The 15,584-nt window shown below is 32.9% G+C and overlaps 1 protein-coding gene across 1 annotated transcript in view; it reads left to right on the plus strand.

Moving 5' to 3' along the window:
* The window catches only part of LOC105825324 (activating signal cointegrator 1 complex subunit 3-like), a 78,780-nt gene that overhangs the window by 25,856 nt on the left and 37,340 nt on the right, over positions 1-15,584 (plus strand). The window contains exons 3-4 of the mRNA XM_012663086.1: positions 14,016-14,022; positions 14,446-15,005. Of these exons, the coding sequence (XP_012518540.1) occupies positions 14,016-14,022; positions 14,446-15,005 (567 nt within the window). The remainder of the gene's footprint in view (positions 1-14,015; positions 14,023-14,445; positions 15,006-15,584) is intronic.

Below are 15,584 nucleotides of genomic sequence, written 5' to 3' on the forward strand. Positions count from 1 at the left end.
CTCTGGTAAAATACCTGAGTTTGTACAGTGAAATTCATCATATTACTCCAAACTCCGATGACTAAAAAGCATAGCTAACACTACTGTAGTTCCAAATTTTCCAAATTCAGCAGATTTGGACCTATAAAAAGTCTCAGGTCGTACTCTGTTCCTATGTGATCTGGCCTCCAACTTTCTCTCTGACCTCACATCATCCTTGCCCTCACCATTTGTGCTTCAGACACATGGCTTTCTCTCACTTCCTGAAACCTACCAAGCTGTTACCTGTTTTGGGGTCTTTGCATGTGCTGCTCTCTGTGCTCAGAATGTTCATCTGTTGTAATCTTAGTGCAGGTAAATCCTTTCTTGTTGAACTCAGCGAAAAATTTATTTCCTTAATGAGGCCTTCTCTCCAATCTCAAATTGTCATCCAGTCGTACTTTACCTTATGACGCCCCATGACATTTATCATTATCTGACATTTTGCTTGTTTCTTTATGGCCACTAGGATCTAAGTTTCATGAGATTAAGATTTTATTTTTCTTGTTCAACATTCTATCTCCAATGCTTACAGTAGTGCTTGGTATATTTTAGGGTCTTAATGAAGATTCATTTGATAAGTAAATAAAAAAATTTTCTCAGGTAATTTCTTAGTAGAGGGACATTTCAGATTCTTACCATATGTTGGTTGACAATTTTCTTCCTTATGCCAACTTTGGACGGTGTTTCTTTTATATTTTATAGACTTGAAAATTTCTAATGACTATCACATCTTAAATTTTTTCTTCAAATATTTTGACTTTTAAAAATATATTATTTTACTGTCATTGATCTGTAATCTAGTATAATATTGAATTGAATGTCCTCATTGTTTTAAGTTGTTAAAGCACAGAATAAATGCCATGTGTTTTTCTAGTCAGATCTTCAGAAATTCAAGGGCTTTAGTAAAAATTGAGTCTGCTTAAGCCTAGGGGAAATAGAGCATACTTTGATGAGATTTGTATTAATAATAGCATTTGACATAGAATCACACTTTATGTTTTTAAGTAAGGTTCCTTATACAATACTAGTTAAAATGCAAAATGCCCTTAATCATCTTGACTAGGATCGTAACCCTCCTAGTCATCTTGGTCTTCATTTGTAAGATGTTGGGGTCACCAGAGTCTGACTAAAGTGCTTTTCAAAAACTGTAATGTCCTTCCTCTTCTTTAATTGCATTATAAAAATGCCAAAGAATACTCAGCAAAAACAGTAATGAAATATTGAGCTTATTCAGTACCATGACTAAATTTTTTTTATGTAAATGATATAGAAATTAAGATTTAAAAGAAATAAATTATTCTTTAGATTACTTTCCTGAGTATCTGTGGCCAGAAGTCAAAAAACCTTGCCTTACATACCAGCAATTAATTGTTAATCCTAGGGATCTTGCCTGTGGTGAAACATCCGATTCATACTTAGGAACTAATCAACCGACCGTGTTTAAGGGATTGATTATTTTGAGATGTAATATCTCATAAGAATATTTCTGAGACATAAAATCTTATTGTTGGATTTAGGCAAATACTCTGTTATATGTACTTTTTAATGCTGTGCTTAAGTTGAACAATTATTAACTTTAGTGAAACTAATAATAGAATAAGTAGTCAGCCATCCTTTGTGAATGAAAATGCTGATACTGAAAATGTAATGGAACTAGTGTCTTTGGAAAGATTAGCCCCATGGGAAATATATTTTTGTGATTTCTCTTATATTTCTCTTTTAGCACAATTTTGGTGTAATTGTATTCAAAAAGTAGAGCAGCAGAATAAATAAAGAAAAAAGAGCAATTATATTTCAGTTGAGTATAATATTGTGAGACACTTAAGACCATGTGTATTGTTTAGTCAGAATAATAGATGTTTTAAGCTGTAGGAAACATCAGGGGACATCTTGTTTAATACTTTCATTTTTTTTATGTGAAGAAACATTGCACATGAACGTTAATTGAATCATGATTGGTATCTAGTGAAGGTAGGCCTAGATCCAAATTCTGAAATAGAAACATGATAGAAATCCTAGATTTTTACCTTTCTTTCCCTTGTTGTCAGAGATCATGTACTATCAAGTGTATTTTTCAGCTATTACATTTTATTCCCTCTGCATATTTGCCCTTGCTTTATTTCAGGATTTTACCATCTCATGTCTGAACTAATAACAGTAGTCTATTGCTTCAGCCTTCCTTTTTCATCCAACTTCTTTAGTATCACTAGACTGATATGTGTAAATGGTAAAGCTCATTTTTATTCCCAATTTATCTTTTAGGCCAGATTGGGTTTATTTTATCTTTTTGGGGGGAAGGGAATAGGATCTTGTTCTGTTGCCTAGGCTGGCATGCTGGAGTGCAGTGGCATCATCATAGCTCACTGCAGTCTCAAACTATTGGGGTCACACGATCCTTCTGCCTCAGCCTCCTGAGTAGTTGGGACTACAGGTGTACACCACCATGGCTGGCTAATTTTTTTTCATTTTTTGTAGAGACAGGTCTCACTATGTTGCCCAGGCTAAGACCAAATTCTTTAGAATGATGCATAAGATAGCTCCTTTATGAATTGACAGAATTTACTTTTTCATCTCTTTGCCATTGTATCACACTCAACCTTTAAGGCAATGTATGCGGTGTTTACTATCTTAATTTCCTGAAGAGTGCATCCTGTTTTTCTCTTTTATATGCTAAAGTAACTTTCTCCATTGTGTTCAGTTGGTGAAATCCTTCTCATCTCTGAAGAAATGGCTTAGGTTTCATTCATTCATGTCCTCTCTGATTCCTTTCTGATCTTAGTAGACAGTGTTTCATTAGATATCACCTGTTCATACTTTTTTAGACTACTTTTCTTATTGTTTGATAATTTTTTACTTCTGTCTCCTGTCTGATGGACTGTGAATGCCTTGATGATACAGGGATCACAACATCTTTCTACTCTAGTGCCTAATATGCTGCAAGGGATACAGTAGATGTTAAGTAAACAAATGAAGTATTGAGAATTCAACTTAAAGTCCTCTATGTGTAGTCTTCACTATTTGTAATGCTGACAATGTCTTACAAGTTTTTCTGTTTTATTTTAAGTATTCCTCCCCCTCCCTGTTTACATGTAATATATTCTCATACCTTTTTACAATTTTATTCTTCCCTCAAGATTATTTTAATAATATAGCTTTAGGGAGAAAATATTATAAATTTTTTTAAAATATAGTATTCTTGGGCCTTAATCTTATTATATCCAAATATCCGTTGTAGGCGTAGCTATCTCCTATCTCTGTCATCTGAATTTTGAAGGATAAACATAGTCATATTAACTTATATATTATGATATATATAACTTTTGTTGGCAACGAAGCTTTGTCAATACGTTTTATATGCTCTAAGCAAACACATTTTTAAAAATAGGTCAAGGTTGAGAGTGGCAGTCAATAAAATGCATCATATATTAGGCATATATGTCTGTTACTTAAGAGTTTTAAGTCATTTCAGGAGGCTGATAAGATTTTCACAGTGTAGATAGAAACTACGATGAGGGGGTCAAGAATGCTGGACAAGTAGGTAGAAAGACCCTATAGTTACCTAATCAGCTCTGTAAGTGACTATCTCTCCCAGAGCCAGAACAGAATTTTGATGTTTTTCCAGAGCACATTGATCTATTGATTCCACTCCTGTCTGAATGTAGCTCAAGACAGCCAGAATTGAGCTAGTTTCTTTCAGTATTCAAATTATTTTGCCACACAGAGACCTGTTTGTTTTGCTTTCACTAATTTATAACCCATAAATCAGAAGGTAGATTGGACAGGAGTGGCTTACAAAGTGTGGTTTAAGGCATTTGTGAATCCATTATGTTTTGTGAGTTATCAAGGAAATAAGGTTTTACTATTAAAAAGTAAAATTAAATACTGGGGTAGAAAGCAGTTTATAAGGCAATGACTGGAAAAGGAAGTATAAAAAGATATTAGGAGAATCTGGGAATTCTGTGTACAGAGGTAAAAGTAGACAGTTAAAATTATAAAGGCCTTTCATTTATGGGATATGGCAGAGGTTCTTCAGGAGTGTTTGTGAAAACTAGCTGTTTTGAAAATTGCAGATTCCAAAAGAGTTCAAAGAGTTTTACTTCCTATAAAATGGCAGACAAGATAATTTGGAACAACGCTCTGCTGAGAATAACTAGAAAAACTATAAAATATAAAATTTGTTTGACTGCGTCAGAGAACTGCTAAAACAATGAAGAATTATGAGGTCAAGATCTGGAAGCAGAAGCCAACACAGAAAATGTGATCCTGGCATTTGGGCTACTTCTTCCTAAAGGAGACAGACTGTCCATTCCAGAAGAGGAGGCTGGATGGAAAAGAAGAGGATCAGAAAATGAGCAGAACTTCTAACAGATCAAAGGACTAAGATGACAAAAATGACTAAAATGGACAAAAGAGAAAATAGAAAATCTGAATATTTGACTGTTAAAAGAAATTGAATCTGTAATTACAAGCCTTAACAACAAAGAAATCTATATGCCTTGATGACTTTAATGAGAATGTCATATAATGTCATTTAAAAAGGTATGAGGATACTATTGTAGAGTAAAAGAGGCTAAAGACATATAATAATCAAATGTAATTTATGATCCTTTTTGGACTCTTGAATCATAAAAGATTATAAAGATATTTTTGGGGCCATTGGAGAAATTTGAATACAGGCTGGGTATCATTAGGTAATAATAGATCTTAGGTGTGATTATATTGTTGTGGCTATGTCAGAAGATGTCCTAAATATCAGAAGATCTATACTGTGATATTTATAGTGAAATGTCATGAAGACTGCAATATACCGTCAAATGGGTCAGTGAAAAAAATGTACACATGATGTGTGTGTGATCGGGGGTGTGTGAGCACATATGAGTGCATAAAATGTTAACAATGATTGGGTTAATAAAAAGGAAAATAGCATGATTCATGGTAAAATAATAAAGGTTTAAAAATTACATGATTCAGTTGATGAAGAAAAAGCATTTTTTGAATATCTAACATCCATTTATGATAAAAATTCTTAGCAAACTGGGAATAGAAGGGGACTTTCTTAATCTAATAAAGAGTAGCTATAAAAAACCTAGAGCAAATATACTTAATGGTGCAACATTAAAAGCTTCTCTGAAATAGGGAGTTAGACTGTCACCACTTCTCTTTCTCATTATACTAAAAATTCTTGTTAATATAATATGGCAAGAAAAGGGGTATAAGGACTGAAAAAAAAAAAATAACCTGTCATCCTTCAGATGACTGTATCTGTAGAAAATGAATTTAGCAAGGTCAATATAAAACTCAATTTTATTTCTACTTACCAGCAGCACATTTTAAAAAGTAACATTTTTATGTACATTTTTATAAAATTTACTTTATAACATTTTATAAATTTTAATTTATTTTACATTTACAAAAGAATCAAAAAAATATTAAATACCTGGGAGTGAATTTAACAAAAGATGAGCAAGACTTCCTCGTGGAAAATTAAAATATTATTGAGAGAAATTAAAGAAGACCTAAATAAATGGAAGAATATCCCAAGGATTAGAAGATTCACTGTTATAAAGATATTGTTTTTGCCCAAATTGGTCTGCAGATTCAATGCTATCCTAATCAAAATCTTGCATGTTTGTGTTTGAGAATATGTGTATGTGTAATCTGATAAAATAATGTGAAACTTATATGGAAATTCAAAGGCAAAGATGAGCCTAGTCAACCTTGAAGAGTAAAGAGGGAGACCCCGGCAAGGGTGGGGAACCTGCAGACTTGGGGCCACATGTAGCCTTCTAGATCTTCGAGTGTGGCCTTTGACTGAATCCAAATTTTACAGAACAAATCCTTTGGATTTCATTGAGGGGCTGCACTGGGGGATCTGGAGGGCCACATGTGGCTCTTGAGGACGCAGGTTCCCCACCCTGCATAGTGGATATTAAAACTTACTATAAAGATTAGTAATTTAGACCATATGGTGTTGGTCCAAGTAGAGACAAGTAGACTGGTGTGATAGAATACAGTCCAGAAACTAACTCACAGATACTAGGACACTTGACTTACTATAAAAGGTACAAAGCAGTAAGACAAGGCTGTTTTTTCAGTATATGGTGCTGGGGTCAACTGGATGTACTATGAAAAAAATTTATGCAAATAATTTTAAGCATATAGAATTAAACGTGATACACAAATCTTCTAAAAGATAATGTAGAAGAATATCTTCAGGATCTTGGTATGTGGGAAAATTTATTAAATAGAAAACAAAAAGTACAGCCAAAGGGAATTGTTGGTAAATTGGACTGTATTAAAATTAATACCTTTTTTCATTATAAGTGAAAAGGCAAGCCATAGAGTAGGAGAATATACCTTCAAGATATATAACTAAAAAAAGAGCTTGTATCCAGGTTAAATGAGACCTACCAATTAATAAGGAAAGAACAGAGAATCCTATATAAAAATGAGTAAGGGTCTTGAACAAACAATTCAAAGAAGACAATTGGCCAGTAAACATGAAAAGGGGTTCAACCTCATTGGTAATCAAGGAGATGCCACTACATGCCCATCAGAATGGTTAAAATTAAAAAGACTGACATAGCAGTTATTAGTCATGATAAAGAATGTGAAACAAAAATTCTCTTCCACTGCTGCTAAAGTTTAAATTGGTACAACTACTTTAACTGACAGTATCTACTATGGTTGTACATGTGAAATTTGAAATCTTAGTATATAAATATTCAATAAAAATGCTTGTACATACATATCAAAAAGACGTGCATTCATGGCAACATTATTTGTGATGCTCTTAAAGTGTAAACAACCCAACTGAGTGTCAAATGACATAGATAAATTGTAGTATAGCAATAATGAGTTACAGCTATGTGTAACATTGACAATGAGTCTTACTATATTGACAGTAGAAGCCAAACAACACATAATGTGATTCTATTTATATGAAATTGAAAAATAGGCATGACCAATCTTTGACTTTAAAAGTTAGAATAGTGGTTACCTTTGAGGAATGAGGTAGTGCCTGGCAGTGACTATGAGGAAGGTTTCTGGAGAGCTGATAATGGTCTGATTCTGGAAGTAGTTAACCAAATTATACAAGTGTGTTCATTTTGTGATGATTCTTTGAGCTGTATGTATACTGTGTACTTTTATATTCAATAAAGCAGTAAAATGTATTCTGCTTTTTTATATTAAAAAATTTGATGAAATATTTCAGGTTGATAAAAATATAACAAATGCCTATGTATTCACCATTTAGTTTAACACTTGGCTTTCATATGGTGAAAGAACTCCTATGTACCCTGCTCAGTCCCTGGTAACCAATATCATAAATAAATAAACTGGTATTTATCATTCTCATGCGTATTTTTATATTTTTATCACATTTATACATCTCTAAATAACTGTATTAGGAGCAGATTAAGTCCAAATATTAAAACCTACTCCAGTGACAAAGAGACCAACTGAATTTCATCTGACAAGTCCCCTATGTAGGTCAGCAGCTTAATAACGTTAGAGTCCAAGTTTCTGCAAATGACTTGCCCTTTTCCTCACATTCATTGCCTTTTATTTACCAGATGTCTGTTCCACTTCTCGGCCTATCTGTGTACTCAGTATTTCTCCTTTGGTTTTTAAAAGTAGATTATGTTATATGTAGAGTAGACTGTGTTTCTAGATTTTTTGATAATTGAACCATGTTTGCATCCCTGGAATAAACTCTATTTATGGTTTATTTTTAGATGTAAGGATGCATCCATTAAGCTAATATTTTGTTTACAATATTTGCAACTATATTTTTTGTACTATATTTGATTTTAAGTTTCAAGTTTATATAAAATTATTTTCTTATAAGTTTGGGATAATTTCAAATTATCAGTTAATATATATGAGTACAAATTCATGTTTGGACATATCACGTCAGTTACTAGTGAGTAGTTAAATAATATCAATAAACCTATTTTCTCATCTATAATATAGTGATGGCAATTCTTACCTTGTATATTTGTGATGCGAAGCAGTACCGTAAAGTGGCTAGAGTAGTATTTGGTAAATGGCTGTCATTGTATAATTTTCTTATAACCTAGGTGTAGTAATAGACATTGGTAAACAAATAGTTGCTCTATGTGGGTTAAATGTTATGGTAAATGTAAATGCCTAGTGATGAACTGGTACAAAAGGCAGGGAACTCTGGGTAAGTCAGGAAAGAATTCATACAGAAGGAAACTTTGGACATACTCAGATTGTGTTTTCAATGTTTCAAAGAGAGATATTATATTTATGTCCATTTTACAAAAGAAATTATAAAATAAAAGCTGAATAACTTAGGAAAATCAAAATGACTTTGCAAATGTATCAGCTGTGTAAATAGGCAATTGAGATTACCTGGAGATATGGCAAAAGAGCTATAAATTGAATGGATACTGTGTCAGTGCCTACATTGGAAAAAGATCAAGGTTTCTTGATTGTTTGCTTTAGTTAGTTTATCATTAGATTATTTTTCATTCACAAATTAATTATTCCTTAAGTACACTGCATTCTTTGCTAGCTGAATTTTAAAAATTGTGATTAATTTTTTCATATAGTATTACCTGTATTATTACCAAACATCTGATATATTGATGCAACACTGAAGTGTATACTTTAAATCATCTTTTTTGTTTGTTTTTCCTTGGACATTAAAAAATCTAAAATGACAGATCTCAGTGAGCTATGTGATTTGTTTATTGATATAGTTTATTTCCTTAGTGATGTTCAAAATGATTTTATTATATAAAGCTTTTATATAAAGTCTAATTCAAACGGTTATGTTAGCTGTTTGGTTCCTTGGGGTTATGTTGTAATTTAATGCAGGATTTTATAGTGCTAGAAATGGTAATGTTGTGGCTGGTTGCTGTCTTAAAGTTGTAAGTTGAGTATTCACATTTTGTAATGAATGTAATTAACATGAAATTAAATGGCTGTTTTTAAAACACAGGGAAGTGCTATGGACTATTTTTAATTCCTTGTACTACCACTATTTTTCTCTACCAGATACATTTCTCTATTTACTTTCCTTTAGTTATTTGCTCACCCTGAAGGCAACAGTTTTTATATAAATGTGGGAATAATCTTAACATTTTAAGTAACTCCTTCATATTATAATATTATATTGAACATTCCTTGAACACTTTGCCTATTTACAGCAAGGTACTGCTGGAGTTGCTTTGATACACATTTATACTCTAAAATAAATGAGGCTCATTATATTAAATTATATTACTTAGGCATTTTTAAAGTTATATCACAGAAATTGTCCAGTTTATTTCCCAAAAAGCCACATGGTAAATGCATACTTGAGTTATGTCAAAGGTTTGATATTTTGTTGATCATTTGAAAGATGGAATAATAACCTTCCCACCCACAAAACAGCCCCTAGTTTGTTTTGTAGCTTCAGTGTTATTTAACCTCATTGTATCTGAGTTTTTCTGTAAAATAAGGATAATGCTAGCAAAATTCATGAGACAATTTTAGGTACTATACTTGTTTAAAAATTACAATAACAGGTATTGGAGGGGAATATGTAGATGAAATAAAATTATGGGGACATGGTATATGTTCAAGTTGAATCCTTATTTTTATATTTTGTTATATAATATACTTTGTTATATGCAATATTGTATGTAATGTCCTAGGAGAGTTCCTGGTATAAATATTAATATCTTACATACTTATTAAAACATCATCATAATTGTCTGATTAAGAAATCAGATAATAGCTAATCTCTATTCAAATATAGTATGTTTATACTAGCTTGCCTGTCTTGCTGATACTTTTAATAAATGGAATGAGCTTAAGTAAGCAATTCAGGGTTATGATACAGTATTCACAGTTACAGATCAGTTGTCGTAAAATTGACGTTTTAAGTTTGGACATCATGAAAATAAATTTGAGTGCTTTGAACATTTCTTTGAACATAAGATATAAGTATAAAAGATATCTGTAAAATATTTTCAACTTAACAAGATTTAACTGGTCAAGGAACTCTTGTTGACAACTTCTAAATTGGATACTTATCAATAAAGGATGAAAACAATTGATGGATATTTTTAATTCAATTTTCATTTAAAATTTTTTACTCATCCTTTTCAGGGATTCCTCAACTATTAACATAGGCTATTGAAGCGACAATTTACAATTATATAATTCTTAATATTTTGCAATCAAAAGAAAATACAGGCCAGGCACAGTGGCTCATGCATGTAATCCTAGCACTCTGGGAGGCCGAGGCGGGCGGATTGTTTGAGCTCAGGAGTTCGAAGCCAGCCTGAGCAAGAGCGAGACCCCGTCTCTACTAAAAATAGAAAGAAATTAATCAAAATATATAGAAAAAATTAGCCGGGCATGGTGGCACATGTCTGTAGTCCCAGCTACTCGGGAGGCTGAGGCAGTAGGATCGCTTGAGCCCAGGAGTTTGAGGTTGCTGTGAGCTAGGCTGACGCCATGGCACTCTAGCCCGGGCAAAAGACTCTGTCTCAAAAAAAAAAAGAAAAGAAAATACATACATAAATTGTGCGTTGAGGATGATTTAAGATTGTAGCCATCACTCAACTCTGATTTATAACCTTACAAAAATGAGTTACCAACTATTTTATATGGTAAGGTTCTATATAACGTTTAGGGTCTTTTTTTGCCAAGTTTGGAGATGACTTACAATGGAAGAGCAGCAGCCCACCAAATTGAGTTCTGATCATACTCTGCCACTTAAAAGTGATTTTTGGCAAGCCCATTTCACTTCTGGCTATTTCTTATCTTGGGAAGTGCCTTACAGTTTATTGTGCATTTCACGTCTCATTTGCTCTCAATGCAACTGTGAAGTAGTCAGGTTGAGTATTTATTATTAATATAAAGTATTTTAGTGACCGAGAATCCTTTTAAATATGTTACAATTTAAATGCCAGGTATGTAGAGCCAGTTTTCTGGTTTACAGTCTATCTTGTTCATTGTTTTATGGATAGAAAATTAGATATCCAAGTGTTTAGGTTTCTAGACTAGCTTCCTTAACAGTTTAGAATTCTGAAGTTTCTTATGAACTTTTGCAAATTGTTTAGCATATATTTTATTCTTTACTAAAACTTTATCTTGAGACAAAACTAAACTTCTTAAAATCCTGATTCCTGTTTGAAAGATTATCACAGTCAGTAGTGTGAAGCACACATTAAAAGCTTGAAGAATTGAGTGCAAATGTTAACTTACCAAAGATCTTAAACCCAGTAGTTTACAAGATTGGTTCTAAATTATACATAAAATATAAAGGGAAATGAATAATAAGAGGTTATTTGGGAACAAGATTCTCACAGTTAATGTGATGTGTTCAATTTTGGATGTAGAGTAAGAAAACAAGAACATGGCTGCTTATTACAAATTTCTGCTCTAGAAATCTAGCAGCATTTTCTGAGGCCACCCCATCTCCTCCTTTCCATATAGTCAGTTGGGTGCTGGTTCAGCTTGCTGGTAGAGGCTATTGAGGGGAGGCAGGGCCTGCCATAGCTTTGGCAAGTTAGACAACTGATTGTATTCATTGTGTTAAGATGTTTTCTCCATGTTGTACAAACGCTTTCCATATATTTAAGTCACCAAAAGACTGAGTGCTGCCTTCAAGGGTAGGCAGTATCAACAGTGGGGTGACACCTTTGCTGCCGCTGTGCTTGGGATCTCATTCCTCTGCTCCAGTCCTGATCTGCCCTTTTCTCCGGGCAGTCTGCTAACAGCCAATCCCCTACGGCATCGTACGTCATGAGACGTCATCACTCCCCGACAGAGCGCGAAAGAACCCAAGTCTCGCTGTTTATTGGGGAAGACACGCGTTTGTGGTTCCAGGAAGGCTGTGCGAGTGGAAATCATCATCCCGTGTTTTAGTGCCCTGGAAAAATTCATTGTTTTAAGAATGCAGTAGTCACTATTTTTGTTGGGTAGCCACTCATGGCGACAGATACTATTTGCTAGTGGTTCTCAAAATTTGGGATTCCCAGAGTAGCAGTGTGCATAGAGATGTGCTCTTGAGAAACTGCATTGTTGTGGACACATGTCCATTCTTGTCAGTGTAACTCAGAGGTGTGGTGGAGTAGGTTGTGCAGGAGAGTTAGTAATTAGGCAAGAGTGTTAACATTTATGAAGCACCACAACCCAACGAAGTGAAAAATTTAAAGTATTTGTGATTTTTGAAATTTTATAGACATAAGTCAATGCTCATTAACAATTTGAAACTCTGAAAAAGTTATTTTTGATCTTTGCTGGTGTTTCATGAGTACAGTTATTTTCACTTTATTCAAAAGTGGACTCAACTTTTTCTCTCACTTAGTATATTAATGGATTTTTTAATGGCAAGATACATGAATCCACTGTATTATATTTAATGAATGTATTATATGGCTGTACCATTATTCACTAGTAACCTAATAATGGATATTTAAGTTAATTACACCTTTAATATAATAAGACTATTCTACTTATTAGTTCATTTCTTAAGGTGGTGACTTATTTACTTTTAAAATTTAGTAAACAAGAAATTTATAGGGAATCAGTATGGCATAGTAGAAAGAACTTTGTTTAGGAGTTAGAAGACTGCTGTGTATCTTGTTTAATGACTTAATAGCTGTTTGATCTTTCCTAAATTACTCAAACTATGAATTTCCATTTTAGCATCTATAAAATGGAGATAATTTTCTTAGGACAAAATGAGATAAATTAAGGTAAAAATTTTTAGCAAATTGTTTAAAAAAAAATCCCAACATGCGAAATGATAATATCATCTTTACAAAAGAATATATATTTACAATATTAGATATAGAATGAATTTGTAAATGTGAATTCCATTTTTGCTCAGACTTTAGTGTCAGTAGTACCAACCTTGTTAAATTATCTATAGAATTACCATAATCCCTAAATTATCTAAAACCTAAGTTTTCTGAGCATTAGTAAAATGTACATAGTGAATAAATGTACATAAATCCTATTCAGTTAACTTAAAATCACTACTTAATTTACAGAAGATTTTGCCATGTGTTTTCCTAAAAACTAAAAGAATAATTATGTCAGATAGTGTTCTGTAAATTATTTATAATAGTAAAAGTAGACTTCATTATTGATGAAATTGGTAATAGACATGTATTGTAAGATTGCTTATTTTCACTTATATGCACTGTTAGTCTTCTTTGTATGGGTAAACATCAGATAGTAAAAAGTTACTGATGCAGTGTAGTATAGTATAAAAATACTAGCCTGCTGTCAGGCATGGGTTTTGTTTAAATCAACTAATCTTTGTTGAGCCACCTAAATGGGACAAGGCACAGTGAGGGATTAATACAATGGTCATAAAAATTGTACTTGTCTTGGAAAAGGCAATTGGGCTGGATTCTGAAACATGGGTAGGATTTGAACAATCAGAGGTCTTGGGGAAGGGTCAATAAGAGTATGGAAATAGGTATAGAATAGGACAAGACCTGGTTTTGGGATGTTAAGAAATCCTTTTTTGCTGTACCTGGTAATGTATAATAGCAAAGCTGGAAAAACATGATGGGGTCAGCTCCTGGCTGGATAAGAGCTTAGATCAAGCTGTAATAAGATATTCAAGATTTATGAGTAATGCTATTGGAGCCATGTTTTCAGGAAGATACTAATGTTAATTATATTACTAACTTTACCAATATTACTTTAGGTAAGTCACATTGACTTTTCGGGCCTCTTGAAGATTTAAAATTTTTTTTTCTGTTCTAAGAATATTCTTTGAAATCCATGTCACAATTATGGGTTCTTTTCTTATTTGACTAAATTAGATAAGAGAAATTAATGCCTTAAAGAAATTAGGGACTGATCCCTCACCTCCTCATATTTATTTATTTCTGGCCTCTTTTAAACAGCGTCTTTCTTTTATATGTTATGATGTGGCTAAGTTTATTTTAAACTTGATGATATTAAATGTTTTTGAATGATAACTATACAAATATTTCTTATTTCAGGCTTATGGTACAAATTGGAGAGATAGTTACAGATCTTTGAGGTTTCATTCCAGCTGCAAAAGTCTATAATTCAGATTTTTTTTTTTTTTACAGCTTACTTTGGTTTTTTAACTAGCTCAAATCAGTCTTTAAAATTTGGTTTTAAATGAGTTTTAGCTAATGTCTCAAATTGTTTTTGGAAAGAGGTAAAGATTGTTATTGGGTATTTTCTGTACTTAGATATATAATAATTACTGACAATGATTTATGTACTTAAAATGGTTCTTTGGGAATTTGGGAATGAGTTTTTCTGCTCCTAAATTGTTTATTTTTATTGATATGCTTTGAATATTTGATTTACTCAAAAGAATATTTGTAGTAGTTTTTTTGAAAATGGCAACTTGAACCATTATTCAATCGAGTTGATACTGTTCCTTTTATTTTTAAATAGTTGGAACAGATAACGGGAGAGAAGCCATTGAAAGTGGGGCTGCGTTTCTCTTCATGACATTTCACTTGAAGGACTCTGTTGGTCACAAGGAGACAAAGGCTATTAAACAGATGTTTGGCCCTTTTCCATCGTCATCTGCCACTGCAGCGTGTAATGCTACTAGTCGAATTATTTCTCATTTTAGTCAAGATGATCTTACTGCTCTCGTCCAGATGACAGAAAAGGAATATGATGATAGAGTTGTTTTTGGTAAAAATTTAGCATTTTCATTTGACATGCATGATTTGGACCACTTTGATGAACTGCCAATAAATGGTGAAACTCAGAAAATTATAAGCTTAGATTACAAGAAGTTTTTGAATGAACATCTCCAGGAGCATTGCACCCCAGAGCTCAAGCCTGTGGAAAAAACAAATGGCTCCTTTTTGTGGTGTGAAGTTGAGAAATACTTAAATGCAACTGTGAAGGAAATGACTGAAGCACCAAGAACTGAAGATCTTTGCTGCACTTTATATGATATGCTTGCTTCTGTTAAAAGTGGTGATGAACTTCAGGATGAGGTATAGTTGAAGTTATTGAAGTTTTATGTTAATGTAAACTATTTTAATGAAATAGCCTTTCTAAACAAGGGTAGTTAGCAAAGAAGGTACTCCTTTAATATTGTGTAAAGTAGTCGAATGTACTGCCAAATGGTTTTACGTAGAAGGCATTGTATATGCTTTTCCCACTGGAGAGTTATAGGAGGGCTGCAAGTGTAATGAGTAGCAGAAGAGTCAGAGGGCAACAGTGGTTGTCCACATATCCTGGTTTCTGGGACAGTTTTGGTTAAATCTGTTGTTCCATTGTAATAATAGTAGGGCCCTTTTTACTCTACAACGTGTATAGGTTTGAATGATAAATTATATGGTCACACTAGTAATAACTGTTAACATTTGTACACTATTTTATATTTCTAGAAGTTTTGTGATGAAAATATAATAAACTTTAAAATATTAGAAATTTTACTTATAAAAAATGACTTACTGATTTAGATTGATGGGCTAGGTTTAAAAAAATAAATACTGAGCTGGGTGTGGTGGTTCCCACCTATAATCCCAGCACTTTGAGAGGCTAAGGCAGGAGGATCACTTGAGACCAGC

This window comes from Propithecus coquereli, unplaced genomic scaffold, assembly GCF_000956105.1.
Source record: "Propithecus coquereli isolate 6110/MARCELLA unplaced genomic scaffold, Pcoq_1.0 Scaffold795, whole genome shotgun sequence".
NCBI lineage: Eukaryota > Metazoa > Chordata > Mammalia > Primates > Indriidae > Propithecus > Propithecus coquereli.